The 21,813-nt window shown below is 39.4% G+C and overlaps 1 protein-coding gene across 2 annotated transcripts in view; it reads right to left on the bottom strand.

Annotated features, from left to right (window-relative positions):
* Positions 1–21,813, bottom strand: part of LOC140319577 (ephrin type-A receptor 6-like) — a 154,233-nt gene that overhangs the window by 58,936 nt on the left and 73,484 nt on the right. For both annotated transcript variants that reach the window (XM_072397261.1, XM_072397260.1), the window contains 2 exons: positions 19,227–19,382; positions 15,907–16,242 (listed from right to left, as the gene is read on the bottom strand). In XM_072397261.1, the coding sequence (XP_072253362.1) occupies positions 15,907–16,242; positions 19,227–19,382 (492 nt within the window). The remainder of the gene's footprint in view (positions 1–15,906; positions 16,243–19,226; positions 19,383–21,813) is intronic.

Below are 21,813 nucleotides of genomic sequence, written 5' to 3'. Positions count from 1 at the left end.
GACTCAATCGCTGCTAAGTGTCCAGGTGGCTGCATAACAAGCCCAAATCATGACCTTCCACCACCGTGTTTGACAGTTGGTGTGAGGTATTTGTGCTGATATGATGCTTTTGTTTTTCACCAAACATGGTGGTGTGCATTTTGACCAAACATTCATAATGCTTGTTTCAGGCCACCCTTCCGAGCAAGCCATACTCATTCAGTCTTTTTCTAATTGTACAGTAATGGGCTTTAACATTTAACATGCCAACAGAGGCTTGTAGAGTCTGAAATAGAGCTCTTAAGTTTTTTACATTTTTTTCTTGCAATTTCTGAGCAATGCATTGTCTGTCCTTGGGGTGAACTTGCTGGAACATCCACTCCTGGGACGATTGCAGCCGTTTTTTAATCTTTTCCACTATGCAATGATCAAATTGTTTGGAAATGGCCCTATACATCTTCCCAGAATAATGGGCAGCAACAATTGCTTCACTTATATCACTGCTGATACCTCCTTGGCATTGTGAGCGCCAACAAACACCTGAATGCTCCAAACCAGCAAACTACCCACTTATCTGCTTTAAAGGAGGAGGTCACACTTGTCGATCATCAATCAATCCTTATTCTTATGGATGCAAAAAAATGGTGTACTTAGCTTTCAACCACTGCTCTTTCCTTTCTGTTCTGTTTTTATTAAATAAATAGTGACACAGTGTAATATGCCATGTGCTGTTGTTCATCCATTGTTGTATGTATCTGATTTGCCTGGTTAGGACCAGATCTTTCTTAATAATGTTCCGAAACAAAAAACCTCAGAATTGATGATGACATTTTTTTGTGAATACATGTTTTCATTTGTCTCTGTGAATAGGACGGTAGCGGAGAAGAGATGTGAATCCGCACATTTCTTTTGAAGTCAGTATATCTGTGGGAAACCTTTGGTGACCATCTGATGTTTTTGTGATGGAGAAGGGTGACAAGGTCTTTACTGAATGCTGATGAACACTTGGCTTTATTGTATGGTACAAATAATGAGAAAGATACTGCTGCAGTGAATGTGGTGGTTGGAAGACCAGATTCAGACACAACAATAGCGAATAGGTGTAAACAACCTATGACAGAGACCTGGGAGCCATCATACATGATAACACCCAGCATGCATTCAAATGTCTTATTTATGTCTTACACATTACTCGCAGAACAAAGCCCAGATCAGCACACAAATCAGAGCTTTTCACATATATTCAAAATGGTTAGTGACCAGAATTTTTGTATTTCCTTTTTCAATCTGAAGAAACACGTCCCATGTAAGAATTGAGATCTATAAAAACAAACTTGACGGTAGAATGCTACTGGCACCTGTGGCCAGTTTTCGAGAGCAACGCAGCTGCTGAAGTGCGAGGATGGTGCAATGATGTGGCAGGTGGCAGGATTCAGGAGAGTCTGGCTTGCCTTTCCCCATTATTAAGCATGAATAAACACCAACTCCTTTTCACCTCAACCAGATTAATTATAAACCTCAGTTGTATAAAACCAAGACAACTTCAAATTGCTTTACAGAATTGCGAAGCAGAGCATTCACCATTTTGCATGAAATCTTCTAATTAGTGCATATATCATCGGGCACAATTTCAGTAGGGCAGGGATCATATGACGCAGCATGTGTTTCAGGCAACAGGGATATAGTATAGAGCTCACATGGGACATATTCACCTGCTGCACATTGTGTAAATCAGCAAAGTCTGCACTGCTGCTCTGATTACACACAATGATTACACTCCATGTCTTGATTATGAGTCATAATCATCATTCAGGCCAAGTTAACAAAACATAAACAGGCTAAATAACTAAATTGTGTTTGCTTATCAAACCTCCATTTTCAGATGATATCCCAGGGTGGAGGACAGAGTTGATTATTTTGATGATTTTGCAAGGTATGAGAGAGTTGGTGTGATCACCGAATACATGTGAATATCAAGGTGATACATGTAACACTGAATAAGGGATACACTGATACTGCTGAAAAACTTCATGAAGGGAGGACATAGCAGGGGCTGAGAATTTAGAGATCTCAAACATGTTCTGACCCATAAGCACCTCTATTTCTGAACCAGAACAAAACTATTTTTGTCCGTCATCCTTTGGTTGTTGCAGTGATTCACCCTACAGTGCCATTGTTAATCCCAAGGCTAATATGTGTGCTTCAGTATGTATTATGTGTTTGCACTGATAGTTGAAGGTGGACATGTACAGGGCAGGATACGGGGCTGCGTTATGTGTATAGACTTCGATGTGGACTGGTTTACATAGGAAACACTGCCTGAAGAGTGTGCATTGATTTATAAAATTGAATTGTTTTTTGACTGCTGACATTTTCAACCTTATGTGCTCATTCACCTTAAGTATGGACTGTATGTTTTATAAATTGAGGCTCCTGATGTCTTTTGGGTCAGCTGGTGAATATTTTGAACTGTATTTTATCTTAGCGTATATGCTTGCATCAGCTTATGCCATTTGGGCACATTTTGGGGAAGTGGACAGTCTCTAACTTTGCCTTAAACTGTTGATTGGTGAAGGTGTGCTGTCAGTTAGTCAGTGGGCTGCAGCTGCTTGTTGACATCATTACCACAAGACAGCTGAGAACAGCTGAAAGGCCCCCAGAGACAGAGACAGAGGGAGGCTTAGGTCATAGAAGCAAGTCTTACTATCTTTTGCCGTTGCTTCTGTTTCACTCTTGTTTTATTGCACTGTGTCTCTCTATAGAGACCGCAACCTTTTCTTGAACAAACACTGAGGGGTTCAACTTGGAGGACTCACTCTGTCTGGGGAAAAAAAAGAGCACAGGGAGTAAGTTGTGGCAATAATTGTGGTTCTGTTGTTCAGAGGTATACTCAGGGCACAAGGATTATGTTTTACTTGACTTCCACAACAGATAAATATGTGTGTGTGTGTCTGTGTACATCTTTTACGCATGAAAATAAGTGTATAAACACAAACACTAAGCATGGCATTTACCTGCTCTCACAAGGTTTCCTGTAAATATTCATAGGTGTAGTTGTTGGTACTTGTAGCTAAACGTAGGGGACATTTTAGAGATATAGAGAGCCATGCATTGCTAGGGAAGAACAGCAAACTCCCTGTAACTCCATACAAAACTCAGATAATTTTACACTACTTAGAATCAATGACAAACTTTCGAAATGTATCACTAGGCAATTGAAGACGTCAAACAACAAAGATGCAATCAAAATAAATCCACAAAGGAATACGTGCATCAGGTCATAGAGACAGTATCAGAGCTGCAGAAGACTGGACATCTAGCTTTATTTGTGATGGATGAACTCTGTACAGTGTGCAGCCTTATGTGGAGATGATTAGGAGGGAGACACAGATGTACAGATAGATTATTGTTTGTTGGCTGTATTCTTGTACAATACTTCTTCTCTTCACCTCATTAGCATTGTCTCACACTGCCATTATACTGTGACGCAGGGGTGTTATGCTATAATGCATTATAAGAGTATGAATAACTGACGATGCAAAAATACAATCAGAAGAATATGGTTTTGTGTTATGTTCCTATTTCACTCGATATCAGGCTTCAGTTGGTCCGAATAAAATGTATATATACCAGATTTTGTGTTTAAAAAGGCCTACGCACGTTTTTTTGTGGACACATCATTTATGCATCTGGCCCAAGGTGTTTAGCAGTAATCAGGAAACAGCTCCACATCATCCAGGAAAGAGCACGGAAAGGCTGAAAGATGAGTGATGCCATCGACAGAAATTAAATTTCTCAAAAGGCTGTTATTAACTAATAAGAAAAATAGATACTGAGTAAGTATAAGTGATATGTGAATGATATTCAAAGTCATAATTTTGCACTCAAGAGAGTTTGTTTCTGTTTTAGAAAACTATTCATTTTTGCTGAAACGCTGAATTAGGCTGAATTGAAAATGACCTATCATGTAGAGATGGTGAGGTCAGAATGAAGATGAACTAGCTCTGGAGTGAGTGGGAAGTGTGTGGCTGCTGGTTGACAGTCCATGTTTAAGTGTTGTCATAACTGCATCTGAGCAGCGGCAGAAGCACAGATGTGTAATCAGATGGACTTCCCCTGTAGACCATGCAGATATGGCTGCTGGTCTTCATCTAGTTTGTCTGTCTGTTTGTAGGCAAGGTTATTAAAAGTTATGGAGGCATTTGATTTAGAATTTTGGTAAATTAACTTTTGATGCCCTGGGACCAGATCTGGAATTAGTACTGTTCTTCTTATTGTTTTTTTTTTTGTTTGTTTTTTTAATCACAGCCTCGTCAGATGTGCCATCTCAGAAAGCTTTTGTTCATGTAACAGGTTGACTTTCATGTCACATAAATTGCTCATTTCACACACTGACTTGTCGGATGAGATTCACAGTAACAGAACGTTTCATTAAAACTCTCACTTTTAGAAACATCATCTCAATGTATTCCTGGTGCTGCTATTAGCTCCAAACGAATTTCACAGTGTTGATACATTCATTTATCCACTGATAACACCAGGGTTAAAGTGTCTCCCTTTTTCTTGCACTCTGCTCATTGTCATAAGCATTGTACTGTAAAAAATAACCATAACTATTTTCTACCCTCAACCCTAAACTGAATAACATTACATGTGGACAGAGACAAAGGTAAACGGAACCAACACTCTAGCGTCACACCAGCTGCTGAATAGTCGTTTCCTGAATGCAGCAGATTCCTTGAGTGTGGGAGGATTTTAGTCAGCATGGATGAACAGACAGTACCTTATATCAACCAACCAGTGGCATACACAGACTTTTTGAAGGGCAGGGGCAGAAAGACAGAAAAGGGCACATATAGTGCATCCTCACCACTGTAGAGGGTACCTTGGCAAATGCGATTTGGCTCCCAAGAGGACACTTGAGGGCAGTTTAACTCACGTTTTGGCTCCAGAGAAGGCACTTTAACATACGTTCTGGCTCCCAAGAGGGCACTTTAACATACACTTGTTGTTTTGTTTTGTTATTTAATTATTTTTTCTGTCTTTCCATTATTGTACACTTGTAAGCTATAGTGCAGGCTACACTGACACGGTAGTGATAATAATATGACAATACATGTGGGCCAGACAGTCAGGATTAAGTGAGAAATTACCTAAATACTTCTAAATTCCTTAGAAAAGAAAAATTCAAATGTCATAAATAAACAGACTGGGATTAAATACGACAAAATCCCTACATTTTTATTTGCACAACCTGACGCAAACTGATGAACTACAGAGGAAACTGAACATTAAGATGATACTTGATAAGGTAAAGCACTGCTAAACAACTGCTTTAACACAGTAAAACATAATGGCATGTAATGTCAGAACTTATAGTGATGAACACACAAGTCAAACATACAAATGGGCTTAATGTGAAAGCACTGGAGGTAAAGAAAGATGAAGGATGGAGAGAAAGAAGAGAAACGGAGAAAGATAAAGGTACATCAGCAGAATAAATACTCTGATAAATCACTGTGGAGACAGAAAGCTGTCGAATGAATTTATCCTGACCCATTATCCCCCCCCCCCCCCGGTATCTCCCACCACAGGAGGCATAAAGAGGGACTGTGAATGTGGGAGAGTGTCAGTGAAGAGAAAGAGCGATGATGAAGATGACCCTGGCACTGATGTATACAGCAACATAAGGCACATCCATGACACAAATATTCCCCTGACAAATCTTCACATGCACAAGACATTGGGTAATTGGGGCCCCCTGGGGCTGATCTCTGGGCTCGGGTGGCAAGGGCGCACATTCCCCACAGAGAGGCAGATAAATCAACTGTTAATAAGCCAGCAAGCACTGTGGTTGTATTTACGACTGCTCTCTCCACAAGGCCAGTGTCACCACCCCAACTGTTGTCTGACACACACTCACACACTCACACACACTTAATCTCTACGAGACAGAAAACCCCAAAGATACCTTTGCCCATAACTGTATATCAAGAGAGAGAAAAAAAACTTCTTGTGCAATGTGATATATTCAACATTTTTCATCAGTGCCTGCTTTTTTTTTTCATTAACCCATAATGGAAGAAGGTTCTCTGCTAAATCTAGTGCTCTGACATACACACAAAGTGGATATCAGCCATGTCTACATTGGTAGCCAGACCTCAGTGCAGCAGCACAGTGGAGAACAGTATTGATTCATCTACAGAAAGTCACCTTCCTCCTCATACCATCCCACGCAGCGCCTCGAGGGCCCTGGTCATTTCACTCAGCCAATTTGTATGGCTGTTGTTATTATTAGTGTTGCTGTGGTGTAGCACTTTGATCTCGGGGCTTGGACACACTGCTTTATGATGCTGCGCCTAATAAACATTATTGTGATTTTCCCAGGCTAGTAATTAAGTGTGAGGCTAATTTGTCATAGTTAGTTAAAGCGTGGCAGAATGCCAGGAGAAGGCTGCCTGGGAGGGGAACAGTGGTTAAGAAGGCCAGGAGTTTAACACATACTATTCATTTAAAGCTACCGGTTTATTATGGGGTTGGCGCTTGCTTTCCTATAGAAGATTTAGACCTAAGGTTTAGACAGATGAGGCTATATGCAAAAACAACAGTGAATCATTTATATTATCAAACATAAGGCCTTATTCTTTCAGTAGATTAAACAATACATATTTCTAACCACCGCAGAGAAGTAAATCTTGATCAAGTTAAATAAAGATCAGCTTCTGAACATTTGTACTCCAGCTATACATATCCATTTATTTCTGATAACATCTTAATGTGTCCTTGACCAAAATTAGAAAATGTTTCAACATGCCTGTGCTGATTGTGTTTATCTGTTACATGGCTTCTTTCACCCTCTTGTAGTTTTGTGTCACTGTTGCCTCAACATTAGTCTTCCTTTATATGTTGGCACATCTTAAATAGCGTGTATGTGAAAGTGTAAGTCTCAAAGCAAAAAGGAGCAAAGAAGTTGAAAAGAATATGCAAGGTGAATTAGTGTAAACAGACATGGTTTAATGAAGCAATCAGCCAATTTGCTTTTAAAGGCATTGCCTGAAGAGAAAACCACACATTGTCATATAAATATGAAGTCAACTATTTGCCTAAGATTAATTGTATGCCTACAATCAAAACAAACAAAAGATTTGAACACATTTATTGTGCCATTGGTAATAAATGTAACCGAAACATATGGTAATTAATGGAGACAGAGAAAAGTTCTGTAGCGCAGTGACTTAGGTGATGAAACATCATTACATAGGGTGCTGGAGAGGAGCCTCCGGCCGATTGTTGAACCTCGGATTTAGGAGGAGCAGCGTGGTTTTCGCCCAGGTCGTGGAACAGTGGATCAGATCTTTATCCTTTCATAGTTAGTTAGGGGGTCATAGGAGGTTGACCATCCAGTCTACATTTGTTTTGTAGACTTGGAAAAGGCTTACAACCGTGATCCCTGAGAGCTTCTGTGGGGAGTGCTGAGGGAGTATGGGGTACCGGAGCTGCTTTTATGAGCTATGCTGTCCCTGTATAACCAAAGCAAGAGCTGTGTCTACATTCTTGGTACTAAGTCAAACTCATTAACAGTGTGTGTTGGACTCTGCCAGGGCTGCCCCTGGTCATCGATCCTGTTTGTGATTTTCATGGACAGGTTCTCAAGGTGTAGTCGCAGAGAGAAGGGAGTTTAGTTTGGGAACCTAAGGGTGGCATCTCTGCTTTTTGTGGATGATGTGGTTCTGTTGGCTTCTTCAAGCCAATACCTTCATCACGCACTGGAGTGGTTCACAGCTCAATGTGAAGCAGCCAGCATGAAGGTCAGTTCTTCCATATCCAAGGCCACGGTTCTTACCCAGAAAAAGGTGGAATGTTCTCTCTGGTTTGGGGATGAGTCCTTGCCTCTGGCGGAAGAGTTTAAGTATCTGGGTATCTTACGACAGGTTGGAGTGAGAGATGGAAAGACAGACTGGGGCTTTGTCAGATGTAATGCGAACGCTGCTCTGGACCATTGTGGTAAAGAGGAAGCTGAGATGGAAGGCTAAGTTTTCAATTTACTGGTCCATCTTTGTTCCAACCTTCACTTATGGTCACGAGATCTGGGTGGTGACCGAAAGAACAAGATCGTGGATGAGAGCGGCTGAAATGAGTTTTCTTGAGAGGATGGTTGGGCTCAGCCTTAGAGATGGGGTGAGGAATTCGGCCATCCAGAGGAAGAAGAGTAGAGGCCCCAGGGCAGACCCAAGACTTGCTACAGGGATAATAGGTCTCTCCTGGTCTGGGAACACCTTGGGATCCCCCTGGAGGAGCTGGAGAGTGTCGCTGGGGAGAGGGATGTCTGGGTTTCTCTCCTAGACCTGTTCCCTCTGCGACCCAACCTCGCATAAGTGTATGAAACTGGATGGATGGATGGACACAGTGTTAATCTCAAAACAAAAAACAAGATGCATGTTATGGGAATAGATGTCTTCAGTTATTATCTAACTCATAATTTTCAAGATTCACTCAAAAGTTTCAGTTCATTTCATGATCTTCTTATATTTGGGTCCATTACAAAGAGAGTTTGATTTGAGAGTGCTTACGCTTTGCTCTAAAATGTTAAACAAATGTGTCTTCAGTATCAACTCTTTATTTACCATCCATCCATAGGAAGCAGATGCCATGCAAATTGAGTCAAATTCTAAACTGACTATTAAAGATACTTGATTGACGTGATTAGATAATTGATTCTTTTGAATAACAAAAAATAGATCTCAACAGTGTCACTGACACTAAAATACAGATACATAAAAACATAATCTGAAACATAGACAATTTTGCTATAATGGATTACATCAAACACTTTTCACAGGTATACCAAATACCATATACCACACCAACCTTTCAATAATAAATCATTACCTTGTGCACACCACATATTAAGCTTGTATGCGAGGTAAGAATATTTTCACATAAGTTTGATAAATCATTGTGTAAGGTACGTGCAGAACTATATGGGGTTTATTATATACATGAGATGATCAAGAAACCGATAACTGACATTAGACCAGTCTTCGTTTAGATGAAATACAATTCACTGCTTAATGCTGAAAGATATGCACAGTTTGGCGAGTTAACAAATTGAAAAGCACACTCTCATGTCAATTCTGGTTTTGTTGAAAGTTTGTTGGCATCACATCTTAGATAACAGACAAAGAAACTTGGAATCACAGCCAAGTCAAACAGCAGTTCTCTTCATGCTGGCTCCTCCCACATTATTCGATGTCATCATGAAGATCTGAGATTGTTTCCTTTACCCATCAGCTTTTCATCTACAAAACATGCGTTGCCACCACTGAGAATCACTGACATACACAATTACCCATCTGCTTCGCATGATTAAAGAAACTTTCTTGTTTCTAGGTCACTTCCTCCTCCTACTCCTTTCCCACCTCTTCAGCATTCTGCTTTGCTATTTTTCTGCAGTCATACACCTGTCCACCCCCTGTTTACGCACACAAGCTTTTTAAAGCTAAATGCAACGAAACAAAGTTTATGAACACTTTAGAATTCTCTATAGTTCTCTCTATTTTGCGCATCAAGACACAAAATAACACCTTTTCAGAAATGCTGGAAGTAGATATAATGTCCCCAATAACAAATGCAAATTGGTAAATTATTGTTGAGAAAAATTATCCAATTATCTATTTGTAGAAGTATAAGAACATCTAAGATTAGCTTCTCACTTGAAGGTGAAATTGTTATCGGTTGTTTTTGGTCTGATCCATAAACGTTCAAGGAGATGTATCATGGTATGAACAAATGAGACTTCTAGGGGTTTCAGGAAAAGAGCTGTTGATGTTTACACTTACAAAGGTGGAAGAGCCAAGTTGTAACCAAAACTTGATCTTAACCACGTAGAAATTTTGTAAAAAAAAGATCTTAACTGAGAAGTTCATGTGATGAAACTCACTAACATTCCACAGTTAAAGCTATTTTATATGTTGGACAAGGTTACTTTTCGACCAAACTGAAAAGCAGTACTTGTCAGTTACCTGATGTCTTGCAGAAGTTGCAGCTACACAAGGGGATTGCACCAGACACTGTTAGCAAAGGTATATATATTTTTGCCATTCACAGGAATAGAATGTATCCTAAAATCAAATCCATTGTCGACTTCAGAAGTGGGTGATTTCTCCCTTTAATAACTTTGATTAAACTTGAATTTATTCCAGGTAAGTTTTAGCGTTACAGTAGTTAAGACAAATATCACATAGTTGGCAATATAAGGGGGATTTTAGGGACAGAGGAGCTCCCTAAAAGATAATATACTTGTTTAGGATTTCTTTTTTGTTGCATTTGCTCCACAGATATATTTGGAACACTAAAGTGATTTTTAGGGGCAGTGGGTGGTTGACAGATGACTGTAAACTGATCACACTTTCTCTATTGCCTATAGCCTTGATAAATCTCAGGCCTCACTTTTGCTCCATTCCACAGTTTTTTTTTTTAGGTTTTTAGAAGTTAATCTTACGAACCATTGTTTATATGGCTAACTTTTACAAACTTTTTTTTTCTCTTCTGTATGTTCAATCAATCACCGTAGTCATCTGCACCAATCACTGCATATTTACATAATTTTCATTTCAACCAATCAGCACACAGCTCCATCACAGATGGTGCCCCTCATGCAAGCAAAGCTCCTACACTGACTCAGGATCTAAAAAAGACACTATAAAAGAAGTTCTACAAACTATAATCAGGACGCAATCTTTCATTTATTTTTTCTGTATGTTCAATCACCGTACACTTAAATTGTCTGGACCAATTACTGTTCACTGAAAGAAGTGGAATTGCCTCCTGTAGTTGTGAACTTTGAAAAGTTTCCTGCTGTCTGAAAGTACCTTTATATATATTCAGGTAAACTCAGGTAAACTATATCAAGTTTTACTGTACTAATCCTAGCCCTGAAACTTGAACCTATGGGATCCACGAGTGGGTTTCCAATTTTTTAACAAGAAGAATTTAGTAAAAGAGGGCACATTACACACTCACACACGCACACCCACCCCCACACAAACACTTAAACTTTTTCTCTGCAGTCTCTTTATCCTCTTCCTTTACCCTTCCCTTTATTTTAATTTACCCTCTTCTTCTTTCTGCCACCCCCTTTGCTCTTTCATTCCTGTTCTTACTCAATCATCTTCCCAGACTCTGCTTCTCATTTTCTGTCTTTTTTCACCCGCCTCTTAATCTCTTTTATTTATTTCATTTGTCTCAGTCCTACTTTTCCCCTGCTTTCCACATTCATAACACCATTCTTCTTTTTCTTTTCCTTTCTCTCCTCTCTCTTCTCTCTTTTTTTTTTTACACCGACTCCCTTGTTTCACTCCACCTGTCTTCACTTAACCTTCTACATCCTTATCCACCTGTCACCCTTCATCCAACAGCTGCTTTCACTTTCTTTTGTTTCTGACCCAGTCAGGGAGTGTTCATGTGGGATTCAAGACAATTTACCGAGGCACCTTGCAAGTTTCTCTAATTCCTTCCAATAGAACAGAGCAAACAACATTTCAGTCTGCAGGAAGATAACCTTTTTTGGCATTATGCTGATGGTAAACTATTAAGACACCCAGGTCACAGTAGTGACATGCACCTAAAGAACTGCAAAGACTCACACAATTTATCATAAATCTATTTTTCTCTCCTCTAATTTGAGGGGATTTACTTCAGGCTAAACCCTTCCCTTACAGTTAATCCATAACATTAAAATTCTCCACAGAGTCTCAGTGCCCATGTGTGTTATAAAGACTGATAGTTGTAAATATATCAGATAAGCTTCACAAAATATTCAATAGGTTATGCCTGACAGGAAATTACCGCAGGTCTGTATAGTTTCTTAGTTTCACTCATGCTTGTTTACAATACTTTAAGCTGTATTTGCAAGTGTGTGTGTTTTCGTAAAGCAGCCCATCATAAGCACAACAAATCATACACTGACTTCAGTGGCACAAGGCTTTGACCAAAATGGCCATATGCATTTTAATGACAGTCTAATTTATTTATGGTTAGAGTAAATTATTACAGCAGACTCTTGATATTTTTCGCAACACTGAAATTCACATGGCTGTCTCATTTCTGCTGATGGCAACACTATGCTAATGGTGTGTATGAATTCTATGTGCACCTTTCCAAACAAGCCCATCACCGGGAGGTTTAGGTGGATGTGTCAGGGGAGGAATACTGGATGTGCCAAAGTAGGTATGCATATCTCTGATGCAATTCAAATTTCCTTTTCTTAAGATGGTTTGCATGGTTATCTTTGACTTGAGTGAATATGCTGACCCTATGCACTCTTCAAACTGTTTGCAACCTTTTCAGAAGCCACTGCAGTGTTTATGTTACTGACAATGTGGCAAGTGCCATTTTTTTTAACCAGTCATTGCGCCACGAAGATGAACCTTGTCTCACTTCCAGCGTCAATACAGCAGCTGTCAGTAGATTTTGCAAATCTGGGAGTCTATAGTGGTTATGTAGGGATAACAATGATGAGAATGTAAATCATTCTCATTGCTCTACACACTTGATTAAGTTAGACTGTTAAAACGATCGAACAATACGAACAATCACACCCAGCATTAAAAACATTTTTTTTTTTAAAGTACGCAACACTTCTCATCTAGTTACAAAGTAATGTTTTGCTGGAAAATAAATGCCCTAGCTGGCATGGCTTCATCTGTATGTCTCTATATGTCTCTTCATTGAAAAGAGTGAAGAGCACCAATAAAGTTAAGGAATTTATGTCCTTCTTACTCAGACATCTTACCATGATGTGCGTGGCACTCTGGAACAGGGTAAACATCGTCTCATCTGACTACATGCCATTTTTATGCTGCTTGACTGTTCAATTTTTAATCTCCCTTGCAAATGGAAGTCTACTTTTTCAAACAGCCCCATTGATAAGTAGTTTTCTAAAACCTGTTAACTAAACTGTTTAGTCCCAATACTTTGAAATCTCTATGCCTTGTGCATTTCAAAATGCTCTTACTTTCACTATTAAACAGTTTGGTAAGTTCTACTATTTTTTTCCTTTCTGATTTAATGTCACCAAAAGTTTAAATGATCCGTGATCAAAAACATTCTTCTGACTACACTTAAAAAGTCCCTCAAAGATGATGGTTCACCACTATCCTACAGGTTTTAACAATGACCCCTCTGAAAAAGAGCAACATGTGTCGACATGGTTGTTTAAGGAATGAGAAACTACTCATAATATATAATGTACAGGTGGTGACATTTAATATTTTTTTTACTGGCCAGGAAGTGTATTTATTAGGATCATCAACAAGAAAGATTGTGCTTTGTATAGTTACAGTTTACCCTGCTCATCCAACAATGTGAGCAATAAACTTTGATGATTTCCATTAGAATTAATATCAATTATCAAACTCTGGTTTCTGTCAAGGTGATAGTGGTGAAAGTAGAGCATAAGTCTTCTTATCGCTGACTGAGGGCCATAAATCTGTCTCTTCCCTTGAGCATCCTAAATAGCAGCATCTGGCTATATTAGTGTTCAAATGGATCTTGCCTACAGCCCAGGGACCTGCCTTGACTACCCATTAAACTGAACATCTTAGTAAAATAAAACGTCTGCGTGTAACATTGAGTTGAGTGTGCCTTCTAGAGTTGTCCCCCATGACACAGAATAATATATTTAATGTGTTTTGGCTGTAAGAGAAAATGTATTTCTCCCAGACTCCCAATTCAACAGAGGGAAGGAGGGAACAAAGACGAAAGAAAAATGTACTTGGAAGCAGGACACATGAGAGGGAGGTAAAGAGGAGGACAAACAACCAACAGGGAAAAATGGTTGAGAGAATAGTGATAAGAGGGCAGGAGAGGGAGGAGGAAAAAGCACAGCGTTTTTAAATCACAAATCAAAAGCATAAACATGCTATAAACCAAAATGTTTCCCACAGGAATTAAGGGCCATACAACATTAAAGCATTGTTTGAAGGAAAAAGGTAGAAAGGATCTCATTGTGGTCCTCTCCTGTCATTTATTGCTTTGGCAAGGGAGGCTAAAGTAACTGCAGTCTTTCTCTGTCAAGCACATTGAAGGTTACAGATGAAGATAATAGATTAAATTTATTTCACAATAATAAAAACTTATATTTTAACAGGCTTTCAGGGAGCACAAACATCCAGCAGGGCCCCATAACACTATAAATTGATTACTTCAATAAAGGCTCATATTTGGAATGACTTATAATGCACGTGGTTCCAAAATATACAGTCATTCTGGTGTTGCGGTGGCTGAGATATACTTCAAGAATTAAGTTCTATCTTAATAGTGTATGATTCCAACAAATTTCAATATTTTTCTATTTTTATTTATACTATGAATGTTCAAGAAAGACAGGATAATATTTTGTAGACTTGGAAAATAAATGCTGCGTAAGTGAAATCCTACTGTAATTTAAACAAATAGTCATTAGAGAGTTAATTTGAGACCATAGCTATGGATATATTAATGACTACAGGATGCCAGATTAAAAAGTGGTGCTTCAATGATTTGAGTGAAAGGTTTTCCAAGCCTCTGTTATGGTGTATCTGAATTATTGTACTCTTGCTCAAATTCGGGCCCATAGAGCATGTGCGTCAGAAACCCTCACCTTAAGGCCATAAGAAACTCATATCCCTGTCAACATGCCGGATGACTTCCCATTGGCTCCTTTCACATAAGAATGCTTAAATGAAACAATCATACACTTTTACAAAAGCCAAATGTGACTGGACAGAGTACATTCAATTCTGATAACAAAAAGAGTATTTCAGCTATTTCTCTAACAGTAAAATCCATCCACAGTCTTACAGAGGCTCATTTTCCCAATGGTCTTAACTGGATATTTTTGGGTGATTGTGTCTCATGATGAAAGCCAAAGTAGTCCAAATCACAGCACAGTTGAAAGCACTTTTTGAAGATTTGATGTTTGCTTGCTTTCATTCCTTTATTGCTATTCTGCAGCATTTCTTGGGACATTACTGTCACTACCGCTCTCTTACTCTCCATTTATATGTCATTATTGCATGTCAATACCTTTGTTTCTCTCTTTCCCATAGCTTTATCTCTCCCGGTACCTTTCTGCAGGTACCTGGCTCCTGAAACATTTCTTTAAAGTGCGATTACAAGTCGATCAAGCTGCTCAATATCTATTGTTTGTTGTTGTGATCCTGCTCTCTTCCTTCCTGTCCTTTCATGCAGGTGGCCCCCTCCCTTAGTCTGGTTCTTTCAAAGTCTGTTTTTTCTCCCTACTATTGCCTTGTTGGACTTGTTCAGGGGAAATTCAAGGTGCCCTGATTTGACTTTTTGTTGTGACTTGACACCTTATGAAGAAAACTGAACTGAACTGCATTAAACTGAAACAGAACAGTGTGTCAGCTTGCCATTGGCAAGAATGTGTATTGATTTTGCATGGTGCATGTGTGGGGCACAAACAAATGCACATCATTACATACACTAGTCTGTTCCATGTAAAGATTCTACTTAAATCAACAAATCCAGACAAAGGGATCATGAACCATGAAAACAAATCCTAAATGGTCCTGCCATTTGTTGGCATTGTCACTAACGAAAATTAATGTTGGGTTCACTGACCTAAACATCATTAAATTTACGTGAAATCCAGTCAGAATTTGAGCTAATGTACTAATACATCAAGTTGAATAATGAAGACGTAAAAAAGCTTTTGTGTTAGGCCACTGGCCATAAAGAGCCATATCACTCAGGTTTCATTTATACTCATTACCATACACAATAACAAGGCAGCCGCGAGAGCAATTATAAGAGTAATGTGAAAGCAGCAGAAATGATTTTATAGATGATGAGTTGAAGTTACTGTATAGTAAGAAATTTAAGAAACTCCCAACATCAAATCAAATTGGAATACTATGTACTCACCACCCTGATCAGTGCTGACGGTGATGATGGCTACCTGACGAGGAAAGGAGCTCATGTCCGACACACCGTTCAGAGACTCAATCTCAAAGGTGTAGTTGGCGTGTGCTGAGAAGTCCGTAACAGTAACAGTGGCATTGGTCAGACCCAATGGCCGCGGCAGAAAACGAAGCTCCTCCTCACAAAGCTGGCAGTGGTTCGGCTCTGGGCCACAGCGTTTGCACTGGACATTGTACGTGAGGTCCCGACGCCCCCCCGTGTCGCTGGGGGGCGACCATTCCAGCATTAGACAGGTATCGTTCATGTTGAACATCAGATTACGGGGAGAAGATGGAGGACCTGCCAATGAAAACCAAATAAATGAGCTGATAAATAAAACAAACACTTCAAATACGGGCTATGCTATCATAACTCATCCAGCCACATGGGCTCAAATCATGGTTTGTTTTGTAAAGAATGTTGAAATCTTCTATTAAGCCCATGAATTGTTAAATCCCAAAGCTCTACACCAAATTTATTTCTACTTTCTATTTTTGAATTAAAATACAGACTTGGCAAAAAGTTTGGCCTGCTAGTTGATTTAGAATGAGGATTCAAACATTTGATGGGAACTGTATTTTTCTTACCTTATTTTTACTATCTATTCAGCTTTAAACATGAGGAGCAACAACAATTACTTTGACAGGCAGGACAAATTTGTTGTTGTGGTTAGCTTTTCAGTAGATATCACAGAACATTTTGCCAATATCTTCCCTCATCCTCAGGATCTCCTGTTCCCAGTGAACTGCTAATCCCTCTCGACCCGCTTGCTGCCACTTGCCTGCCCTGTAATAAAAGTTGCTGCTGGCGAATTAACTTTATCAGTACTTGTTTGTCCTTCACTGTCCCCCAAACCCCCATCTCTTTTTTATCAATACCTGCCAAAAAACAAAACCCACTACATAACAAAAAACACTGAGCGTGTTTTCTGTGTAAAATCTTGTATTGTGTAAACTCTCCTGAATGACAATTTTGCCATGTCAATCACCTTCCTGTACTTTTGTCCTACTTTATCCTATTCTCAGCACTTTCTAAGCACAAGCGATCCTGTCTTACAATAACAGTATCAATACCTGTCTATGTATGATGCTATCTTCAATCAAGAGACTTCATACCACCTGAATCTTTATCTCTTTCTGGATTTGGAGGCAGTTCTATGAAAACAGTAATTTTTCAGTATGTGAACAGGAACAAGAGAGGGAGCATATACTGAAAAGTTTCTAAATAGCTATTTGAAGCAGCCCCATAAAATTAATAGCCCCATTTCCCAGGTTACCATCACACTCTGCTTTACCAAATAAATTTAAATAATTCTCCACTGCATTAAACACTCCAAGTTAGTTTACCTCCCTCACATTTTGTTCCACTGAGTTTTTTGTGGTCCCTGGATGTGTGTGTTTGTGAGTCAGAGTAAGCATTGTGCTATAGCAGGCAGCCACCTGTCAACAGGGTGGAGTTAAAAGGCCTGAGGGATTTGAACACTCCCGTCCTGCCAAGCTCCTTGTCTGCCAGGACAATGGGATGCCCCCCGCCACCCCCCCTCCACCCTCCCCACCATTGCTAAAAGTCTCAACAGACAGGAGAGCTCCTCCCACTGTTCAGCCACTTCTGTCAGCGTCCGTCCATTCTCTCTCTTTATCTCTTTCTGCCTCTATCGTCCATTATCTCACCTCCTCTATTCTCTCCATCGAGGAGAATCCACCCACCTCTCCTCCTGCAGAGCAACCCCACTGCCATCAATCAGCCCCCATTCTCCTCCGAGAGGAGATTGGTATCAGCACCCTCCTTCCTTTCCCTCTTCACTGTCTACTCCATCCAGCCCTTACACTTTTCCTCCACCTTTATCTTTTCTCCTGTGACATCTTCTCTTTCTTCCTCTTTACCCGTGTCTTCCCTAAGGCCCCCAGTCTTTAATCTCCATTTCCTTTTTTCTTTTGACTTCAGCATCAAGCAAACAGTTTACGTACCAGCTGACAAGCCTCTAATTAAAATGTATTATGTGGGTAAATGCAGAGCTCACAGCTCTTAAAAGTTGTGTGGTAGACCAATCTACGCCTCTTAGTCAATGCAGTAGTTAAAGCGTCACATGGCTTTTCACACCGAGTTTGGCGCAAAAGTGACCCGAAAGATTTAGAAATTGATTTCAGGAAACTAACTAACAACAGCTGACGAGCCATATAAGCCACTAAATTACAACCGTGTTTATTGTCTTAGATGAGCACCCAGGTCTGCTTATTTAGCCTGCACTTCAATTCTTTCTACAACTAAATATTTTTTTCCCCCACACTAACAAAAATGTGTTTTGGAATAGACTGGCTCATTGCTAATGATGAGATATGATGTACTATTATATGACCATGTACCTGAATAATAAAAGCCCAGTCAACATGCTCTCATATTTCAAACACAAAAAATCCCAGACATAACCATTCAGGCAGTTGTTGTACTAATAGGAGTTTGAACTGACAAACCTAAAGGTCAAAATGTGTGTATTTTTAAACATAGGTGCTTCATCTAGGCAATCTAAATTTTGTCATAAAACAATGATTTCAGAGCATAAACCTCTCTGTAGATTTCCCAGGACCCTTTAAACTAACAGTATCCCCACAATGGCTTGGCTTTGTGTTGCCATATATAAAAAATACATTCCTCCACCCTGGAGAGCTCTCTGATGTGGCCCCCGTCTATCTCAGTTACAGCTAAATGGCTTTTTAATTAAAGTAGAATTAGTCCAGTTAAACTGTAATTTAATGCAAATATGAAGTCGTAATGACAGTCAGTGAATCATCGATGAAGAGGAGGCAGCTGAACAAAAGCCATGTAATTCATCCAGAGACTCTCTAATGTTCAGTTTCACACTAGATAAGTCCCAAAGACGGAGCAGGATTTATGACCACAGCAAATTCTGGAGAAATCCACCAGCTCTACAGACAAAGTAATAACTTACCCAGACTGTTGGGCGCACACAAGTATATAAGTATTTAATATGAATTTACTGTGAATCAATTAAATTTAGTCAAACCCAAATAGAAAATGACTATTTCTTTCTCTGCAATATAAATGACAGTGCTGGCTGAAAGGTTTTAAGTTCTTCTTTGTTAATCCCACATCAATTTATTTTTTTCACTTTTCAGTCTCACGCTCATAAATGCTCATAAAACATTTTTGAATGTTAGACTCCTGGGATGTTAGCAAATGCTGTTTAACATGTTTATCTGATTGTCAAAGAACACAAGGAGGATCATGCAAACAAACATCAAACCATGGTTTTCGGGTATACTTACGTGTACAAGCCATTGTTGGAGGATCTTTCTCTGCCCTGAAGAAGCCCTTCTCACAGCGACAGATAAAGGCTCCTTGTCCGTAGCTGAAACTGTGTGGAGGGCACTTTGAACACTTGATGTTTCCAGCATAAGCCTTGTAGAAGCCTGGGCGGCATGCTAAGTATGACAGAGAAACAGTTTGATGAGATGTGAGCACCTAGACACAAATTATGGATGGGCAAATGTAAATATCAGAATGGGAATATGACATGTCTGGATCATATTTAGATCACACTGAGTCATTAAAATGATCTGTTTTTAAGAAAAGTTTCAAATCTAGGAGTAAAACCCTTATTTTCTTCCCTACCTGATAAGGAAAGACTTATCATCAACGATAATACTAATTTTATGCCTAATCTAAAGCAAAACTTTCATGTCTAAGTGTATAAAGTGTATATCCAAGAGTTTGATTGATCAGGAGTTTCCATATTAAGCTGACAAATAATTTGTTGCACGGGACCATCTGCAAAGTTGTCCATGAAATTATTTGGAAAGGGGCAGGCACTTCCAAAAAAAAACAAACATGGCAGGTGATTGTAAGAACCATTTATGATTCATAAAATGGTCATAAGTGATCACAAGAATCAGATCAGTGGAGCAGTGCAGTAAATAAAACTGCTTGAGCTTGTCAGGAGAGGAGTGTAACAAGCAAGCAAACAGACACAAAGAAACATTTCAAAAAGGCTACATGTTTGGTCTTCACCCTTGCCTAAAGATAACACTTGTTATTAGGTAGTGCTATATAAATACAACTGAGCTAAACTTATTTCTTTCAGTGACAAAATACTGTGCACCTCTGGTATAAGCCTACTGCTATAGCAGTATCCAAACCATTTTTAGGGCCTTTACTGTTGACTGCAGTCACACCTAAAACCCACCTAAAGCTGACAGTATTTGTTGGTGGTTAGTCTGAAGGATTGTATCCCTGCCCCGAGTCCTCAAACTGAAAAGGTCATATGAATCATTTGTTTATACCCTTAACTTTGACTTGTAATCCCATCCTGTTAGTCAAATGAGCATTTCCACATCAGAGCAGACATCACTCTCAAGTTTTTTGTTTAAAAAGCCACAGACTGCTTCGAAGGAGGAAGGAGGGTGGGAGGTGGAGGTAGTGGTGGATGCTCAGCTATGGGCATTTGTGTGATGTGACATCGAGACTAACATGAATAGAGATTCCATTTTCTTTGATTTTAATTATTGGCTCTACATGCTTTCATGTATAAACACCAAATTTTAAGGAAGATAACAGTCTCACATGCACACACACGCCTTGGCTTGCGTTTACGGCGTAAGTCATACATGAGCCTTTACTCGGCCAGTGTAAACAGGTTTTCTGATTAAACTGAGCATATCTGTTGAATCAGTTCTAAGTGAGACAGATAACTGATGACATATCTTCCTGTTTCTGTCTCTAACAGCATTGTTGAGCCATATTTGTCTAAAAAACTATTTTTTTCAGTTCTGATTAAGCACTAAGGAGGAAACAGCTCTTCTTTTGCTACATCACATAAGACTACAATGTTTCTTTACAGCATTTTTTGAAAAGTAAACTGAAGGAGCGGGGATACGATTGATATTTAATGGCTTACTTACAGGGCTTTGGCATGAAATCAAAACAGGTTTAAGAAAATAGTGAATAAACTCAGCGGACATTCCAAGAGCCTGAAGATTTGAGGCAGACTACAAACACCTTTTAAAAGCAGTTTCAACCATCAAAACACTTTAAAGTTATGGAGTAATTTTAGATACATAGAGAAGTCTCTTGCCTGCTGACATATCCATTTAATACAGTAACAAAAACTGAACTATTTCAATGGAGCTGTGAGTGCCTTTCTGTGTCTCCATTGCTGCCTGTGATAAATGGAGCTGTGGGGAGAACAAGGTAGTGCCTGAAACCACAACATCAAATGGGTACAATTAGGACAGAGACAAAAAAGACTCCCACTCTATGCATGCTTATGCGATCTGTGCTTGTGTTTTGTTATTCTGTAAGAGAATTGTTTGATGAAAACTGTGTGAGTCCTGCCGTAAACTAAGTCAGGTCCAGAGTTGTGATTAATTGATCCATTTGTCCTTTAAAATCACTGTATCAATAGAAAATAAAAGTGGTTTTCTTAAAGTGATTAATTCCAGCATATTCAAATCGATATCTGTCTTCAAATCCTCAGTTGAATGTGGACACACAGACACACATGCATGCAACACACATAGCCTTTCTGTATCAGTATGATAAGTGACAACCCCTACGGCGTACCAAGGCTGACTCTGTCATTAACCTCTGATACCAACATGTCCTTGAGTCAAAAACCGTCACTCAATTCCCCCACCTCGGCAGACCCTGTTTTAGACTCTGTCAACCTAATGATGCCTCCGCTCGACCTTCGCTGAACTGAGGGGATGTTCCTCTTTCGAACCTCACAATGCTCTGCTGCAATATGTCTGTCTGAGCTTTGCTTCAAGGCCACATTGGTTACTGTATGATGGCCGACCATGAGTAACTTGAGGAGGGACACATGAAGTGGCTTTAGCGTGCACATAAACACATGCT

The sequence above is a fragment of the Leuresthes tenuis genome, unplaced genomic scaffold (assembly GCF_036924035.1).
Source record: "Leuresthes tenuis unplaced genomic scaffold, fLeuTen1.0.hap1 SCAF_12, whole genome shotgun sequence".
In the NCBI taxonomy this organism is placed as follows: domain Eukaryota; kingdom Metazoa; phylum Chordata; class Actinopteri; order Atheriniformes; family Atherinopsidae; genus Leuresthes; species Leuresthes tenuis.
This window is presented reverse-complemented; position numbering and strand designations above follow the sequence as displayed.